At 37.4% G+C, this 18229-nt stretch overlaps 5 protein-coding genes across 6 annotated transcripts; 2 read left to right on the forward strand and 3 right to left on the reverse strand.

The window, feature by feature from the left end:
• Positions 1-789: 789 nt before the first annotated feature.
• Positions 790-1921, forward strand: LOC117635893 (CCR4-NOT transcription complex subunit 3). The gene is made up of 2 exons (XM_034370268.1): positions 790-1447; positions 1564-1921. The coding sequence occupies exons 1-2, from the start codon at positions 808-810 to the stop codon at positions 1725-1727; spliced, it is 804 nt and encodes a 267-aa protein (XP_034226159.1). The 5' UTR covers positions 790-807; the 3' UTR covers positions 1728-1921.
• A 939-nt stretch (positions 1922-2860) lies between these two features.
• On the forward strand, positions 2861-9630 carry LOC117634750 (phosphoinositide phosphatase SAC6). The gene is made up of 21 exons (XM_034368963.1): positions 2861-3107; positions 3244-3415; positions 3505-3588; positions 3841-3968; positions 4095-4186; positions 4322-4379; positions 4573-4629; positions 4733-4766; positions 4978-5058; positions 5573-5679; positions 5827-5913; positions 6005-6082; positions 6521-6591; positions 6692-6790; positions 7449-7548; positions 7845-7953; positions 8101-8173; positions 8438-8531; positions 8631-8723; positions 8908-8974; positions 9157-9630. The coding sequence occupies exons 2-21, from the start codon at positions 3268-3270 to the stop codon at positions 9285-9287; spliced, it is 1791 nt and encodes a 596-aa protein (XP_034224854.1). The 5' UTR covers positions 2861-3107; positions 3244-3267; the 3' UTR covers positions 9288-9630.
• Positions 9631-9635: 5 nt separating this feature from the next.
• Positions 9636-10472, reverse strand: LOC117634753 (dirigent protein 19-like). The gene has a single exon (XM_034368968.1). It carries the CDS (start codon positions 10316-10318, stop codon positions 9752-9754), a length of 567 nt encoding a protein of 188 aa, XP_034224859.1. The 5' UTR covers positions 10319-10472; the 3' UTR covers positions 9636-9751.
• Positions 10473-10707: 235 nt separating this feature from the next.
• On the reverse strand, positions 10708-13497 carry LOC117634752 (rubber cis-polyprenyltransferase HRT2-like). 2 transcript variants are annotated; one of them, XM_034368966.1, is made up of 2 exons: positions 13264-13497; positions 10708-12087 (listed from the first exon to the last, which is right to left on the reverse strand). In XM_034368966.1, the coding sequence occupies exon 2, from the start codon at positions 12050-12052 to the stop codon at positions 10964-10966; it is 1089 nt and encodes a 362-aa protein (XP_034224857.1). In that variant the 5' UTR covers positions 12053-12087; positions 13264-13497; the 3' UTR covers positions 10708-10963. The 2 variants fall into 2 exon arrangements, with proteins under 2 accessions (XP_034224857.1, XP_034224858.1); XM_034368967.1 differs by having other exon boundaries at positions 10708-12094.
• A 791-nt stretch (positions 13498-14288) lies between these two features.
• Positions 14289-17652, reverse strand: LOC117634751 (probable serine/threonine-protein kinase PIX13). The gene is made up of 6 exons (XM_034368965.1): positions 17333-17652; positions 16795-17141; positions 15945-16080; positions 15710-15852; positions 15374-15497; positions 14289-15002 (listed from the first exon to the last, which is right to left on the reverse strand). Exons 1-6 carry the CDS (start codon positions 17403-17405, stop codon positions 14581-14583), a joined length of 1245 nt encoding a protein of 414 aa, XP_034224856.1. The 5' UTR covers positions 17406-17652; the 3' UTR covers positions 14289-14580.
• Between the last annotated feature and the right edge of the window lie 577 nt (positions 17653-18229).

An 18229-nucleotide genomic window follows, 5' to 3' on the forward strand; every position in this document is an offset into this window, starting at 1 on the left:
TTTTCTTTTAACCAATAACTAAGAGATGACTCCAACAACTTGAGACCTATTTCAACATTGAAAAGAAAAAAATTCCGAAAGCTGGTCAATACATATGACATGTTAATTAGTCATTGAAGTTGAATTTGGCCAACTCATAAATATATCTACTTCTCACTTTGTTGTATGAAATTTATGGACATACCATATCTGGTTAGACAAGTAATATGACAAGTGATACTTAGCTCATGTGCGGTAATTTAATACTAATTACCCATTTTCCAAATTCGAATTAGAGGTGCAATGTATCTTAGCTTGTTACAAACGAAGAATTTTCCATATTTGGTGTACTTGCCACTATTATTTTCCCAAGGTCATAATTGTCATTTCAATAACCAAAGCTTTCATTGCGTCTCTCATCCCCAACCGGTTCGCTTCCTGCCTCTATGAAAAGGTACCCAATCGTGATTGGCGATGTGGCCGTACCTTCATGCGTTGACCACCACTCACCACCGTGTGATGGATCACACATGAACCTCAACGGTCGATATTGAAAGAACACAACCCTACACAAAGTGGGGCGCTGCATATTATTTTCCAGAAGTTCCCATTACAACATGAAGAGTCGCATTGCAGCAGTGCCCATTGAGATTGAGAGACGCATCCTTTATACAGAACACCATGTGCGCATTGAGATTGAGAGACGCATCCTTTACAACCCTAACTCGTTGTAAACAAAGTTCAAGGTTTTGCCAACCAAATATTATATAAACATTTTGAGCACCATGTGCGCACGGACATATAGTTACCTATTTTTCTCACGACACCATGGCTAACCAGCAGAACACCACCACAAACAACACCAACCGCCTAGCCTCCTCCGCTGAGGGACAGCAGCAACCCGGTAACGACAACGTTACGGGTGTTGCTGCTACTGGTACTCCATCATTTCCAAACCCTCCCCCTCCGAGCACTGTTCAACTCAATGTTGCTAGAGGGTCATCTGTGAGTCCTCCTGGTCTCAATAGAGGACCATCTGGCAGAGGGTCATCCAACCCTAGGAGGGCTTCGCCCTCTGGCAGAAAGTCTCCTCCTGGTGGCAGAGGATCACCCTCTTCTGGGAGAGGGTCATCGTCCTTTGCCGCTTCTCCTGGAGAGGGACAAATCACTCAGATCGGTGGAAGAAATTTCACTCCTCTCAGTGTGGAAATCACTATAGGAGGAGGGTCAGGGACCGCAGGAGGGAGCATGATTCCTGGCAGCAGCAGCGGCTCGCCACCACGGGCCAAGCGCAAAGCGGAGATAACCGCCCCAGAAGGAGTGAGCCCGGTTTGCAGCGTATGCAAACGCTCAAACTTTTCCTCGTGGAAAGCATTGTTTGGGCACATGCGTTGCCACCCAGAGCGTCAATGGAGGGGCTGCTTCCCGCCCCCAGGATTCGAAGAAGCACAGCGAGCCCTGCAACAAGGTATAAATAATATATCAACCAACAAATGGCACTGCATGCATGGATGCGCTGTAACATTAAACATTAATTAATCAATTTTTTTTATAATCTTTAATCGATGTTCTTGGTTTGTGTAGGGGAAAGGCTCGGTGCGCTGCGTGGGTTTGATCTGAATGAGGCAAGTGATCCAGAAGAAGAAAATGAAGGTGGTGGCGGCGGCGGCTTCGACCTCAACATGCTTCCCCCAGACGAGGATAAGGATGGTGGCGGAAGTAGTGGTGGCGCTGCCAAGACTGGTTAATTAATCATACATGCAAGCATGCATGTTAAGTAACGCGCATTTGGCATAGATCGTAATAAGCGCGTTGGCGTTTCTTAAGTAATTTTAGTGTCTTTGTTTGTGTCACTGTTTCTCTGTAACAGGTGTGCCCTGATGATTTCATCACCGGTGGCCGTCAGCCGGAGAGATGGTGATCAGATTAATATATGTTTGAGTCTATCGATGTTAAGTCTATTTCTTCTCTATATTCTTTATTATTAAATGTATATAATTTTTGTTTTGATATACGTGTTTCGTTTCATGGTTTTTTTAGTGTCTGTTGCTCAAAAACAAAAACCAAACATTTCTTCGTTGGATTTCATGAATGTGGGGTCATAACTATATACATGCACGTATGGTATAATATCCAGCTTAAAAAGGAAAACCATCTATATATATGGAGTTGTAATTAAGGTTAGGCGGGATGCCTTGGTGTGATATATATGGACAGTGAGTTTGAAGGGTTTAGGCCGGTGGAAGTACGACATAATTCAATATCAATTCAAGTAGTTTGTTTAAACCCTAATATCGAAACACTTAATTAGTACATATATTTATATATATAGACGTCTGGATATCTTTTGTTGATATTATATTTTCGAATCTTTCGTTGATTCATGTTATGATCAAAAATTACTTTCATTAAGTGCTTCGAGTTTAAAATTTGTACGAAGAATCTAAATTTGGATATAGAGCTTTTTGACGACCCTAAAATGATAATTGAACAAAAATAAATTAAAAAACCTAGAATGGTAATTGAACAAAATAAATTTAATTAAAGAGGAGGAAATTGTAAAATACACGAACAAACAAAATTGAAAAAAGAGGAGTGTTACCGTTTACACACCAGAGGGGTAAAAACTGTTGACACGTGTGCAACCGGTGCCAAAAGGGTAACCGTCCAAGTTCAGCAGTAGTATGTACATCTAACGATGTTCAATCCAACTTCCACAACGACCAAGTCTCTGGGTCCCCCAAATACTTTGCTGACCCACCAATCAAAAATTTCCACGTTCGTTTTTTAATTTTTAATTCTCTGATTAATTCAAGTCCTCTGACACTGTTTTGGGCAAAATCAGTTATAAGAGTTTCCGCCCAAAATTTCGTTAAAGCTTGGAAGAGAAGAAGAGAGAGAAGAGTGAGACCGTTACCGGCTTATACGTTTTGTAAGACACGCAGGCAAACACGGCCTTAGCCTCACAAGTTCTTCTTTTACTTTGTCGATTTGTCAGACCTCCCAAAAGCTTTAGCTTTGCTCTTTGATCTCTTTCATTGCTTTTTCACAAGAATTTGGAGAGAGATTGGATCTCATTATTATTCTTTTCCTTTACACGCCATTTTCACGTGGTGATCTCTAAACAGGTATCTTTATCAAATTGTAATGCTGTTTTGTCTCGATCAGTTTCTTAATTTGGACAAAGATTTGAAATTTATTCAACTCTGTTAGTTCTTAGATGAAATTGAAATATTGGGTCTGTTTGTGACGTTTGATTTTCAGTGGTTTGGGTTTTTACCAAGTAATATGATGGAGAAGGCTGACTCTGGGCAGAAGCTATACACACGAATGCGGCTATGGGAGTTTCCGGATCAGTATGTGATTGAGCCCACTGATGGTTCTCATGGTTCCTCTTTGGCAGTTAGTAGGGTTGATGGGTCTATGCAACTCATTGGTGGGTTTTCTTGGCCTTTTGTAAAGTAAGTTCTTGCTTAATGCTAGACATTTTATTGTTTTGTGTATTTGGGTTTTCCAATTCTCCAGATAAGCTTCCAGATTCAAACTCTGTTCGGGTTCCTAAAATTCGAACTATTTTTGGTGTCGTTGGAATTCTAAAGCTTTTGGCAGGTAACATTGTCTATCTTTTTTTTATTTGGAATCTTATATTTGTAATGATTTATATGCCGGTTAGTTGCCCATCTGAGACCCATGTCCCCGTTTTTTCATTTTTATTTTATTTTTTATAATGTGACTTCGTACATTAACCAATCCTTTTTTTTGTTACACACTTACTAAGTATTGTGAGAAATTGTATAATTCTTTCTGCCCCTGGAGTTTCAGCTTTTCCAATTCTCTTATCTTAATCCATTATGCTTTCAGGATCATATTTGATGGTTATAACAGACCGTGAATGCGTCGGTTCTTACTTGGGGCATCCTATCTTTAAAGTTTCATCGTTGAAGGTTTTCCCCTGTGACCACTCTTTAAAGAATTCCCCTACAGAACAGGTAAATCTTTTGTTGCTTTACCTCTTACCACTTCTTTAGTCTCTCTTATATGGTTCCTATTGATTTTTTTTCTTCTTTATCTGGGAGTGCTTATGTAACTCTATTATTGTTATACCTTCTTGGCAGAAAAAGATGGAGACTGAGTTTTCTGGGCTGCTAAATATAGCAGAGAGGACTCCTGGTCTTTATTTCTCATACGAGACCAATTTAACGCTGAGGTGAACTGTTTTTTACGTTAAATTGCCCACCCTCCCCTTAAGCCCCCATGAGAAACAAGAAGAAGAAGTAGGGTTACATTATATTTGACTCGAAATTGTGCTAGTCATTATGATAAAAAATTTGTGTAATTGCAGTGCACAGCGATTGCATGATTTAGGTGATGAATCCAAATTGCTTCCACTTTGGAGACAGGTAATTTGCAGTAACTGACTGACTTTTATTATTAATTTTCTCTGAAGTGTTTTGAGTTTGACAATGGAAGACTGAAATTGATCCTATTTTTTTATTGTTTCCAAAGTTATGTATAAATGATGGTTTCACATATCCATGTTTTATGCTTGGTCTTCATGGTTTCAATCTCATATCTCCAAATGTTTTGCCACAGGCAGAGCCTAGATTTCTCTGGAACAATTATATGTTGGAAGGGCTTATCGATAGTAAGGTGAGGTCGTTGCCAAGTTTTACTGTTACCTGCTCAGTTTTCTGCAGAACTATTACTTCCCAATTTACTAACTGCTGAGCACTGATACGGTCTTTGCTTGCAGCTTGACCCGTATCTGCTTCCTATTGTTCAAGGGAGTATCCTTGTCTCGTTTTTGCTTTCACTTTTTAGATGTTTCTCATGCATGCTTACATGCATGCATGCATGCATAGAACATGGATGCACGAGCATACATTTAATATAAACATACACAAGTGTGTTGTTTAGTTTGTTTATTGCCATTTGTGTGCTGGTATTGGAATTATAAATTGTTTTTCCATTGGAAGGTTCTCCTTAATTGATCATCAGGCTTTCATCACTTTCAAGCAGCCATTGGAAAAGATATTATTGATGTTACTCTGATTGCTAGGAGGTGCACTAGGAGAAATGGTATTCAAAGCTTGTACTTTTCAGTTATTTATTTATTGCTATGGTCTTCTTATATTATAATTGTCATACACATGTAATTGCAGATATGTGGATAGTACAGATGTTAGTTTTAGTACCATACTATCTATGAGGGAGAACTTAAGATTTGGATATTTAAAATATCAATTTGGCATGGACTTAAAAGTGTTTGAACTATGGACCAACTACTCTTCACTTCAATACGTAACTGAAAGAGGACAGTTGAATGGTACAGTAAGAAAGTACTAGAACATCTAGAGTGATGTGCTGAACTTAACTCTGTTGCATCTGTTCTGTTCAGGAGGAAGTAAAAGATCTAGTGATTTCTGGTGCGGATATATGTGGATAGCATATGCATTTTCAGCAGAATTATATTTATACTAAAACTTGGGATTGTAGAGGTTATATAATCTTATGCAGTTAGTGGCATGAAATCCATCAGAGATAAAACTTATGTCATTGTTAATCTAGTCTAACAATTTGCATTTCTCGAAAGGCACTCGGATGTGGAGAAGAGGAGCTGATTCTGATGGGTATGTAGCAAATTTTGTGGAAACTGAGCAGATTATGCACTTGAATGGGTTTACAGCATCATTTGTCCAGGTAAAATGATATCTAACTGTACATATGCAATCATGTTATGGATTTTTTATCTACTTGGTTCCTCTTTGTGGGGGTTTCTTATCAACTGTCCTAAATGGTAAAGTTAACAGTCTAAATGGTTTACACATCGTTAATTGCATTTTGCAGGTTAGGGGGTCAATTCCGTTGCTTTGGGAGCAAATTGTTGATTTAACATATAAGCCTAAGTTTGAACTTGTGCGACTTGAGGAATCTGTGAGTTGATGGTTATTTGTTTCTACATTCTAAGATTCTTTCTGTAGCATTCTATCTCCATTTGACTGGTTGTGTACTGAATGTTATGCAGCCCCGAGTGGCTGAGCGGCATTTTCTGGATTTAAGAAAAAAGTATGGGGCTGTGTTAGCTATTGATCTTGTGAACACGGTGCGCTCTTTCTTTTCGAAACTCTGTGGAATAACTTATCTGATAATACACAACCAGTAGGCATGCATGTGTACTCCATACAAATGTATGCGTGCATGATATATATATATATATATATATATATAAAATGTATACAGAAATTCTCCTATGTGGACATCCATATGTTATTATCGTGCGGACGCCATGTATTTTGTACTACCCTGCTTTTTTGCCTGTTTACAATAGCATCCACACGATAATAACGTGCGGACATCCGGATAAGAGAATAACTGTGTGTGTGTATATATATATATGTAAAGATTGTGGATATGCACACAAGTTTGTGGGTCAGTATATTCATAGTTGTACACACTATTGAACTTTTCATTATTTGACATTCACATAAGTTGGTTTGCATACAATTTTGGGTGTTCTCATGATGCTTTCTTATCTTACCAGCATGGAGGTGAAGGACGCTTGAGTGAGAAATTTGCAAATGCAATGCAGCATATTGTTAGTGATGATCTAAGGTAGAAGCACCTTTCACCTCATCCTTTTTCACCCTTCCTTTTTTTTTCTTTGGCAGTAGTAATAGATATGTTTCATGGTGAGACCTGCTGAATATTGTAGATATTGGCACTTCGATTTTCATCATATCTGTGGGCACGTCCATTTTGAGCGCCTCTCAATCCTTTATGAACAAATTGTAGATTTCCTCGACAGGAATGGGTATGTTTCTCAACAAATGGTCCATTAATTTAACTCCTTGACATTTGCTCGAGTATAAATCACTTCATTGTTTCATTTGTCCTTTTCAAATTTATATTTTGAGGGTTAGTTTCACAGAAATAGATTAATCCTAGACATGTTGCATCCTGCAGAGAAATGTGTAGGCATAGTTAACTTTTCTAATTAATAGGTGTATAGGCATAGGTGGCTTTTTAATACGCTGTAATCTGTGATACTATGCAACGAGGACATATTCACAGGTTTAATATCTGATGTGGATATGGCATAGATGCATGGTATGTGACAAATCAACTTGATAATTACCAAATGTTAGACTACTACTGTACCCCAAAAGAAAAATCTAAATTTGTTAGCGAATGGACCTACAACATTTACGTTAGCTAACACCAAGACCAAAATTGTTATGCAACCTCATAGTTTGTTAAGAAAATATCAGAAATTTCCTTTTAAAAGTGCTGGTTGATAAATGAACTAAAGAGCTCATATTTTTCCTCCTATTTCTTTTGATATTCAATGATTTTTCTCCCATGCATATGCATGACGATGTATTTATCAAAAGTCAATTATTTATTCAATGCCTAACAGTAGCACGCTGTAATCTTAGTTCTTTTCACTTATTACAACGATTGACATGCAGGTATCTTCTATTGAATGAAAAGGGCGAGAAAATGAAGGAGCAACTAGGAGTTGTAAGGACCAATTGCATTGATTGCTTAGATCGTACAAATGTTACCCAGGTAGGTTAAAATACAACCAAAGTAGTTTGTTTTTCTCATTTTCAAGGAAAATACAAGCAAGAAAAATACATATTGTTTTGACTGTTGTGAGATTAATTCCACAGAAAGCGGCTACTTTTACATATGCCACATTTTTTAAATATATTTTTTTATAATTACTTCTTTTTTTCTATGATTAAAATCCATATTAGTTAAGCAGCCAAAGCCAGACTCTACTATTTTTTAATCACCTTGATGGTTCTAGTTATGCAATATTTTTGCCATAACTCATTCCCTAAAATTGTTATTGGTTGCAGAGCATGATAGCCCGAAATATGTTGGAAGGCCAACTTAGAAGGCTTGGGATTTTTGCTGCTGAAGAAACTATTAGCTCACATCCCAATTTAGACGAATGCTTTAAAATCCGTGAGCACATCCATTTCTCTTACTTTTCTTCTACCGTCTGTATGTGTGTGTCTCTAGCATATAAAGATTAGAGTTAAAATGCTTACCATGTCTGTGGGTTTGTGCACGCACATGTGTGTGTTGCTATCAACTTTTTCTTTTTTCCAGTGTGGGCTAATCACGGGGATGATATAAGCATCCAGTATTCTGGCACTGCTGCTTTGAAAGGGGATTTTGTAAGGTACGTGAACGTGGATCTACTCTGAAATTCTTTGTCTTTGCATGTGATGCATTCTTATTCAAGAATATGTGATTCTGACTGAGGAAAACATGGGTGGAAAATTTTGGAATATTTGGGAGCATGGTTATTTCTTTCATGTAGCTATATTTATGATGTGACAAGCAGTATAGAACTGACATAAAATAAGATTTAAACTTTTAGCTTTTGTTTTGGACAATTAAATTTTTTAATTTTCTTATTTTTTTCTATTTGGTTGGATATTAGATGTGGGAAGCGAACAATGCAAGGGATCGCTAAGGATGGAATCAATGCCCTTCTACGCTACTATTTTAATAACTTTGTTGATGGAACCAAACAGGTTGGTGTGCTTCCTTTTATCATCTCTTCTTTTCTCTGTGCATAAATCTCGCATTTTTTAAGTATTGAATATTTTCTTTTTGGGTGGAAATACCTGAAGGATGCAATTGACCTCCTGCAAGGACATTACATTGTCTCTGTCAGCAGAGATATGACACCATCATCTCAAAAGGGAGGACTTGAGGCTGTTGCTGTAAGTAGAAGCTTTGTGTCCATTAGTTTTTTAATTAAGATTTTAGGATTTTTCATTACAGTTTCGAAGGTAATTTTTCATAAATCTCACAATAAATCCTACTTTGCGTCTTAATTACTTCGTTTTTTATTACCCAACTCATGACCTTTATCGGCCTCTTAACTCACTTTATTTCATTTTGCAGTCATTTCCACTGGCTTTATCATTCGTTTTGACAGGGTTCTTTTTCGCAACATTGTCATTGAGGCAAGGTAAATATCAACAGTTTATACTATGACGAAATAAGATTTGGAGAAATTCATGGCTTGGTGATGAAAGGGTGGGATGGGACTGGTATAATGTTGGTTCATAGTGGGTTCTTTTCTGGAGAGAGTTGTAAACATCTTTGCGAATCTGCAATCAAATGATTTTTCCGTCTTCCATTCTTTTGCAGTAAGGTACGATCTACGGCACTTGTTCTTCTCAGTGATATGGGCTGGTCTAAGTGTTGCTATAGCTGCATTTGTGAGGGCCAATGGGCGTATCTTCTGCAATAGACCCCGTCTACACAAGCCTCGGTGTTGATTCTGGGTTCAGAATGTCATGGTTAATTCAATTTCCTGTGAAGCATTTCCTGTTTGCTTCACAGCACTTAATTCTTTGATTTGTAGTCCATATGGTCTTGAATTTACCACATGTAAACACCTGCTGCGTTGGTGTGGTGCCTTCTTATCATCATTCCATTCTGTGTAAATGCTTGCACCTTGTTCAAGCTTTTCAGGTGGTGTTATCATGGACGTGGAGGGTCTAGCTTATTAATACGTTCCAGAAAACCCTACTTGAAATACAATTTTTTTTTTGTCAGTTGTAACTTGGAAGTTCTGTAACTTCATTATGATGTTAATTACAGGATCGAAATTTTGATTCATGATATGTAAATTTATTTTTGAAATTAAATGGATTTAAAGATAACCCATGATCTAATCGATCTTATTACATCCTTAGATAAGAATAACATTAAAGCTAAAGTTGAGATACTAATCAAACCACTAAGAACCTTGAGTTGCATATGGAGGCCAGTAAAGGTGAAATTCAATCTTGTAGACAACGGTTTGGCCCTTGAGATTGACTGGGGATGATGTCACATAGCCTTGCACAAACAGGAAATCACCAGTGCCTCCCACAACAGGATGATCAGCGGGCTTAACGTTATGCGTGCCTCCGACTATGGAAACAGAACCAGAGTGGTGCTTTAAACGCAAAGTGATCTTAGCTACTGAGATGCTCTGAAGCCCATCCAAGCTGGAGGTGACAGAGGTTCCTTGAGCTATTCCAACTACTTTCGAAGATCGATTGGCTGTGACGGTCATCGGATCCTGGAAAACAAACACGGTGCCAAAAGGTGTAGTGGTTTGACTAATGCCTGCTCCACCTACACCATTCACTACAATATATCCGGTTCTGTTTATGGTTTCGTGTTGAAAGAGAGCGAAGTGAAGGGACTTGAGTTGGTGGTGGTGGTGATGCTCGTGGTGAGAGGTAGAGGAGGCTTTACTTACGAGGAGGGAAACAAGTAGAACAACAAAAACTCCATAGAAACGAAGAGACAGAGCCATGACAAAGTTAAGAATGCAGAGATACAATGCTGCAAAGAACTTGAGAAGACTGAATTTACATGAAAGTCTGGTTCCAGCATAAAGCAGTGGTGTGAGTTTTTGTTTTGTCTCAATATAAAAGTTTCACTCCAGTCAACACGGCATTATCTGGCATCCGATGCAGAAAACACAAACTAGGTGGTTTTGATCAAGACCATTGAAAGGGGGGTTAGGTTGATTAAGTGGCCTTTATTTCTGCCGTGAATTTTAGGTTGGAACAATTATCAAAAAGTTGATTTGGTTGCTGCTTCATTTTCAAAAGCTATAGCCGCCTTTGACTGCATATAGTTGCAATTACAATTGTTGATCACAAATTTATAAATCCAAGCAAAGTGATTTGAATAACCAAATTGGTGCCAGATCCAGAGTCCACTAGACATTAAACTTGTAAATCGCAACACGAAATTAGGATGGTTAATAAGAATATAAACATGGATATACTGTTATTATTATTACATTCAATCTAATTAGCAAATAATTAGGGAAATTTTCAGCTTGTATCCCATTCCCAAGGTTTCCAAGCTTCCAGGGTAATATTAAGCACTATCCTGTATATCTACGCATGGCTACCACATGATGTGCAAAATCTCTGCGGCATTGAAAATGTTACATTTGCTTCCTTTTCTTCTCCAAATAGTAGTGGTTTCTCTGGAAATTCAGAACTGCCCAAACCAGGTGCCATAAGCCCAACTCTGGCCACAGAGCAGCAGGGGAGTACAATGGGCAGTTAGAAGTTTGCCAGAGTAGGAAATTGCTCAGGCGGGTCTCACCCGAAGTTCGGATCATAATGTCTGGATCAGGTGCCACTGCCATGTACAGGTGCTTCTCAACATCGACTAGCTTTACATTAGGAATTTTGTGTGGCAACTTCTCACTCTCTTGAACATCTTCAATCAGACCATTGCAAATTCTACTTGCAACTTCACGCCCTTTATCTTTTTCAACATGATTAACAGTTGTATTTTCCTTCTCATCCGCCTCATCTCTTTCACTGCAAGGTTTACTGGTATCTAATGCTGCTTCTCCATCCAAACTGCCGTTGCATGATTTATGAAGATCACACTCCATCACACCATTAATCTTCTCTCCCTTTTCAACTCCATAAGTCACACCATTGCTAAACTTGGTTCCATTCAATGCCTGAATTTCATTCCTTTTCTCATTGCAGGATTCTTGTACAGCATGAACAATCTCATCACATGAAGTATAGGCCACACAGATCAAAAGCACAGCCTTGGAGTTGTTGGCAGTAGCCTTCATTGCCTTTTCAGCAGCAACCCTGACAGGCTCATTCAGAAGTTTCAAGTTACCAATAAAATATACTCTGATACCATATTGGTTAACAAAACTTTCTTTCTCAAGCAGCACCTCAATCTTCTCCTGCAACAGATCCATTAGAGTTTGCACCTCCTCTGGCCGTCGCTTGAAATTGTCAATGCTGAAGGCATAAACTGTTACATACTTGACTCCCAATTCATAGCAGTACCTCAGTATGGACATGAGAGCCAAATATCCAGCTTTATGACCTTCCGCTACAGGTAAGTTCCTCCTCTTTGCATACCTTCGGTTCCCATCCATGATGAAGGCAATGTGCTCAGGAATGGGGCCCACAGATACAACGCTAAACATACATTTCCTCAAGAAAGTACCTAAACCCCCCAACCTTTGGCTTGCACCAATAACGCTTTTCTCCATCGTCTGATCTGGCACAGAAACCGACCCTGCTGATGCTGAAGACTAATAAAACCTCAGTCAACATGAAAACTTAACACCCTCCAAAAATAGAAGAAAATTCTCAAGACATGTTTGTTTGCTTGAGAGAACAAGGCCAAAATGGAAAACAAGGCAAAGATACATAGAAACAAGAAAAAAAAGAACATTTTTGGCAAGAGAGTTTTCTGAGAGTATTTTCGAAGAATGAAAAAAAGAAAACGAATTTGCATTATGCTTCTGGTAGATTAATTAGAAAATATATTCAGAAAATGAAACATACCTGGTAGTACAAATTGAGAATAATATTATGTGAGTTATTTTTCAAGAGTATTTTTGCTAATTTATGTTTTGAAAAAATATTTAAAATTTAACAAATTAAAAATTATATTGTTTTTTAAAAGCTAAAACTATCTTGATCTCCTTTTTTTTTTTTTTCCTCCTTTCCTTTCTTTCTTCCTCTCTTTGTTTTTTTTTTCTTTTCTTCTTCCTCTCTGTCTTTTTTTCTCAGTTGCAGATTTGTGTGATTATGAGTTTTTTTTCCTTGAAATTTTGGGGCTGATTATGGTTGGAAGGAGGAGATTTGATTGTTTTGGATATAATTTGATTGGATTGTTTGCTCATTTAATGGAGAAGAGTTGACTTTGATTCTTAGAGACTGAAAACCTTTCATTCTCAGAAAACAGTATGAGCTTGTTTCTCAAAATAACCCACCGAACACGTTTTCACATGAAAACAGAAAACAAAAACAGAAAATGGCCCTTGAAAATGATACGAACAGGCCCCTGTCTGAAGCAATTTGTCAAAACAGTAGGGAGGACACCCAACTACACGGGATTCAAGAACCTCAAGTCATATTATATATCAATATTTCTCGGTGATCAATTTCATGTTCAACAAAATAGCTCAAGCAACAAAGATGTACTTGAGAAATTCAGTCAAATACGTTAAAATTACTGTCTTTTTTACGTAAAAACTGAAAACCCACCTCAACCAAGTCCAAAAATAGCATTAAAAGTAATTTCAGCAGTCAAAAGCTAATTTTGGGTTCCAACTTCCAAGTAATGAACACATAAAACCCAAAAACAAATTTAAAGTTTCTGAGAGCAGCCAAAAGAAGAAAAAGAAAATATTCATGAAGAAACATCCAATCCAATCACACAACACAAGCAACTTAATAAGCGTAAAGGACTTACATGAATATACTGATCAATGAGCCACTGAGCGTCGGCCTCTGGCGACCCAATGAAGAACTAAGAGAATTGAGGCCTATATATAACATAGAGTGAGCCAGTGAGCCACAAAAACACCCATTTATTTTTAAAAAGCAAAAGAAAAACTGTGATCGTAGAAAATGGAGGATAATGGTGAAGAACACAGAAAACCACGTAAAATACGAGTGTGAGAAGAAGAGTTTAGAAGAAAGTGATGTTTGGTTTTCCGTATAAAAATGAGAAACCAAAAGCATCCACCCATATACATACACACAGATACACAACACTACAAAGTTACAAAAGCACTCAAAAGAAGCCAAAAGGAAAGGTACTTCCGTCACCCCCTTTTCTAACATTTTCTGCCGCGCTTTGTCATTTCTCGGTTTTTTTTTTAAATTAAAAAAGAAAAATAATTATTCTAGTGCCACCACAATTTTAAAACATGGCCGTGAATGCGTTGATATTAAAAAATTGTCACATCATACGATCAACTGATGTGTGAAATGAGATCTCAAGACTGGTGGCACACTGAATTTGTTGTTGATTATATAATTGTGGTCCGTAAATACGATACAAATAGTGTATTATTGTAGAAAACGAAGATATATTTTGTGAAATGTTTTTGTAATGTTTTTAGTTAAGAATGTTTAACTTAGAACAAAATTAAGGTGATCCATAAAATTAAAGGACATGATTCATCAATTGCGTTTGAACATTCTCTTTGCAGTTATGAAAGTCATATTACCAGTTTAAACAAAACTTAATATATTAATCTTCGAGACCAGCATGCGATTAACATGAACTGTCTTCTCGCCCTGTTTTCTAGGATTATCTGGTGCCGTGGTTGCATAGGTTGGGCGACAAACCAACCCTGCATGTTCCAAATGCTCACCAGCTGCTTAATATTTCCATGTAATTGCATTATTGTTGTTAACAATGATTATAATGTGTGAAACCAATAGTTGATTGACAGGTGGAGCTTTATAGATTTGTGCTCTGCTGAAGACTAAAGAATATTGTGAATTTGTGATTGCTTGGCAAAAAAAGAAAAAAACTGTACGTTTTAACAAACAATCCTCCAATTCATCACAACTGGTGGTGACTACAGGTACAAAATTGGTTATGAATTTCCACAATTGCTACACAAAAAAATAAAAAATCACCATGGAAATTGACAAGAGAAAGAAAAAGATGAATGTTCAAGCATTTTAAATTTTGATGCCTGAACATACCAACTAGCAGTATCCTTAGAGCTTGGTCTTGATGACAGGTTCCTATGTAATTGACATTTTACCTCATTTACTCAGTGCCATGATACCTAACGTGAAGCGGAGACCGATGAACAGACTGTTTATTGCTTCCAAAACTAAAAGTAGGTTGTGCAGATGCAAGTCTGGATTGCTTTGGCTTCTCCTTGATTGCTTGAATCTTTTCCAATTCCTCCACAACTTCTTTCATGGAGGGCCGGCTTTTAGGATCCGGTGCTAGGCACTTTTGAGTAATCTGTGCTGCTTGTAATGCTGCCTTGAAGGCATATTGACCTTCCATCCGCACATCCAGAATGTTTTTCAGCTTTCTTTTATGAAGGAGAAGTGGTTTAGCCCACTCTACCAGTTGTTGTTGCTCCTTAGGGCGCTTCGTATCAAGTGCTCGTAACCCTGTCAGAATTTCAAGCAACACAACTCCAAAGCCATACACATCGCTCTTCACATACAAATGACCTGTTGATTTGAGGCGTGAATGTTAGGCAGCGGATTTACTATACTAAAAGAAGATAAAGCTGGACTTCTTTTACTAATTTTATCTTAAACGCATGTTCATAACAGAATGCATTTTAAAGCTGTCTCGTTTGTCAATCCCCCTAGCCGAAACATAAAATATTCTGGTTTCTTTGTGTTTGGTTTCCAAAATCAGACCCCTTTTTACCCTGGTAGTTGCACCCAAACTCTCAAAGTCAAAGGCTCAAGGGCTAGTAAGTATTGGTAGTGAGAAAGAGGGTTTATCAAGAATCTTATTATTAGTGGATTTTTCTAAACCATGCATCATATATGAAGTTTCCAAAAAGCTTTCATTTTTGTTAGAGATTCATTACCTGTTGCAATGTACTCTGGAGCAGCATAGCCATAGGTGCCCATAATCCTAGTCGAAACATGTGACTCTCCACCAGCCGGCCCCAATTTCGCCAATCCAAAATCTGAAATTTTTGCATTGAAATTCTGCAGAAAAGAAAAGAGTGTTTGATCAATGTTATGCGCATGTACAGAAGATTTTTTTTTTTTTTTTTTTTTTTTAATTTTATAAAAACAGCGGGGCAGCTATGTTCTTACATGTTACGATTGTTCCTATCTTCTTAGGTAGATAAATAATAGAGCAGAATACATAATACTAATGAGGGGTAGAAAGGCCAAGATATAATAAGAGTACAAACCCCATCAAGCAGTATATTTGAGGCCTTGAAATCTCTGTATATGATTTGTTTTTCTGAACCGTGTAAGAAGGCTAGGCCCCGAGCTGCTCCGGTAGCTATTTTTAGCCTTCTGTCCCAAGATAGTGGTTCAATGCCCGCGCTCCCTACTCGAAATGGAAATTCTAAAGTCAACAAAATGTTGAACAAGCAAATAACTTCAATTTTTAAGTTCTCTGTTTTCACATTGATTTCATACTTCTGAAAAGATGATTCTCCAAACTTCCTTTCTGCATGAACTCATAAACAAGGAGAAGCTCCTTGTCGTCCCAACAGTATCCTAATAGCTTGACAAGGTTTGGATGAGAAAGCCTTCCTAGAAAGTTCACCTCTGACTGCATTATCAAACATGGCAACAACAAAAAAACATAATTAGTTTCAACAGAAAATGTAATTCTGAAAATATGCAGGAAGAAGAAAATGGGTTATGCAGCATGTGCCAAATTTTATAACTAGGATGGCAGTCACAAATATGGAATTAAAATCACACCACAAACTAGGATTGGAATTTAAAGGATAAATGAGTTAAAATGAACTAGATTTTTAAGCTGAATGATCTCAAGACAAAAAGTGTTTACCAGATGAAAATGAGTTGAAGTCCCAGCATGCCGTCATGCTAATGTGGTCAGCAATAGCAGAAAATTTAAATACATTATCAAAGCAAAGGACAGGGATTATTAAGAAAACTAGTTTCCAGTTGAACGCTATTACAAGAGTAACATGACTAATTCAATGCATGACTTGATCCTTCATGATTGTAGAATTCTTTTCCCTCATGACTTGCTCACCATCTCTTTCTCAACAGCTAACTTTTTAATCAATTGGAAAAGGACATATAATATTTTTTTTTGAAGTGGGACCCACATCTTCATCTGCTGAATTCCAATGAAATTGAAAAAAACAGTAATAATACTAATTAAAGGCAAAGGCTTTGCCAAATCATGACAGTTCGTTTAAAAAGTTGCCGTCTTGATGAAGAAATAGGATAAAAAATACAAATGGTCCTAATTAAAAATGCTCAATAATGCAATCAGAGTTGAAAACGGAACCTGCCACTCTTGAAAACCTTGCACGCTTTCTGGGTTCAATTTCTTGATCGCAACCATCATTCCAATGCCAACCTTAGAAGGTGCAAGTGTTTTCTCATCCACCCAACCTTTGAAAACTCTCCCAAACCCTCCCTCACCCAGCACTGCATCTGACTTGAAATTCCTAGTGGCAGCCTTCATCTCTGCAAAAGTGAAAAATCTCAAGTTGGGTGAGTCCAAAATCTGCCCATTGGTTTGCTGTGGCTCTTCCATTCTTGGGCTTGATGCCTCTGAAAATTGACTTCTTCCTGCACTGCTGCTTGTGTTTGAAAATATGTTTCTGCCGCTGCTGTGATTTCCAGATGTCCCTGAAAAACAATTGGCACAGAGTTAACAAGCATCAATCATGTATGGATTTTGATGATTAAGGAAACAACCCATGTAAGAGCATGTTAAAATATTAGGATCCAAGTATGTTGCTTGAAGAAATGAGAGAAATTTGTGAAATTTTCCATGACCCTTTTGAATTTCTTTGTTCAAATGTTGAAGCAAACTGTACCTGTAGTTGATGATATGTTGGTGTTAGGATGAGGATCAGGAGGAGAAGCAGGAGATGTCCAGCAAATACCCATTACTCAATCTTTGTTAACTAATTTTCTTTGGAGTGAATTGAGAACAAGATGAGTATATAAATTGCAAATGGTAGTTGTGGGGAAAAAGGAGAAGAAGACTGCATAAAGAGAATGGAAGTGGAATCATCTCGTTGGCTGGCCTTGGCCTTTTATATATAGTTGGGGTGTGGGACTTTCTGCTCTTGGGAGTTGCCATGAAGCCACTTGGTTGTTTCATTATTAATTTCTAAACGGGCTGACTTTGGATAGTTCTTCTGGCCATTAAAAGACCAAAACTTTCAATTCAGTTTTTAAGTGTTCATACTTGTTTTATTTGTAAATTGTATCCTTTGTTTCCTTCCTTTAGTCAACTTTTTTTTTTTTTTTTTTTATCCAGGCTTTTTTTCTTTTTACTTGGTTAGCAATGGCAGGCACCAACTGTAGGCTCTGTAGCAACAGATATTTAACCGGTTTTTGAGAGTCAACGCCCTGTTATCATCGACGTTCTGTGCGTGACAGCAGAGTTTTCTACCAAGGCTTGCAGCAGCAGCAACATTTTTATCATCGGCCTTTAATATATTTACAATGTTACATTGCATAGAGGTACTCACAAAACATAACCTGTTGAATTAATAATTTGAAAAAAAAAAAAAAAAAACATGCATTATTGAAGAATGTAAAAATACCACGTCGAAAACTTACAATATATAAGTGAGTGATTTCACTATTTAAAATCAACACTTTTAACAATAAAATCTTATCTGATAGTCTACTCATGATTATCTTTATCCGTCTCTTTTAAATTTAACATTGACTTAAATGCTCTAAATGTTTGAATATTGATG

This window comes from Prunus dulcis, chromosome 7, assembly GCF_902201215.1.
Source record: "Prunus dulcis chromosome 7, ALMONDv2, whole genome shotgun sequence".
NCBI classification, from domain to species: Eukaryota; Viridiplantae; Streptophyta; class Magnoliopsida; order Rosales; family Rosaceae; genus Prunus; species Prunus dulcis.

What these genes read in the sequence shown, in the direction of transcription:
- LOC117635893 (XM_034370268.1), top strand. Translation starts at nt 808, where the DNA reads ATGGCTAACCAGCAGAACACCACCACAAACAACACCAACCGCCTAGCC. An exon ending in ACAGCGAGCCCTGCAACAAG is followed by an intron (nt 1,448 to 1,563) that starts GTATAAATAATA and finishes TGGTTTGTGTAG; the next exon opens with GGGAAAGGCTCGGTGCGCTG.
- LOC117634751 (XM_034368965.1), bottom strand. Translation starts at nt 17,405, where the DNA reads ATGGGTATTTGCTGGACATCTCCTGCTTCTCCTCCTGATCCTCATCCT. An exon ending in AAGGTTTTCAAGAGTGGCAG is followed by an intron (nt 16,081 to 16,794) that starts GTTCCGTTTTCA and finishes TTGATAATGCAG; the next exon opens with TCAGAGGTGAACTTTCTAGG. An exon ending in TCCAGAGTACATTGCAACAG is followed by an intron (nt 15,003 to 15,373) that starts GTAATGAATCTC and finishes TCAAATCAACAG; the next exon opens with GTCATTTGTATGTGAAGAGC.
- LOC117634753 (XM_034368968.1), bottom strand. Translation starts at nt 10,318, where the DNA reads ATGGCTCTGTCTCTTCGTTTCTATGGAGTTTTTGTTGTTCTACTTGTT.
- LOC117634752 (XM_034368966.1), bottom strand. Translation starts at nt 12,052, where the DNA reads ATGGAGAAAAGCGTTATTGGTGCAAGCCAAAGGTTGGGGGGTTTAGGT.
- LOC117634750 (XM_034368963.1), top strand. Translation starts at nt 3,268, where the DNA reads ATGATGGAGAAGGCTGACTCTGGGCAGAAGCTATACACACGAATGCGG. An exon ending in GATTTCCTCGACAGGAATGG is followed by an intron (nt 6,791 to 7,448) that starts GTATGTTTCTCA and finishes ATTGACATGCAG; the next exon opens with GTATCTTCTATTGAATGAAA. An exon ending in AACATTGTCATTGAGGCAAG is followed by an intron (nt 8,975 to 9,156) that starts GTAAATATCAAC and finishes ATTCTTTTGCAG; the next exon opens with TAAGGTACGATCTACGGCAC.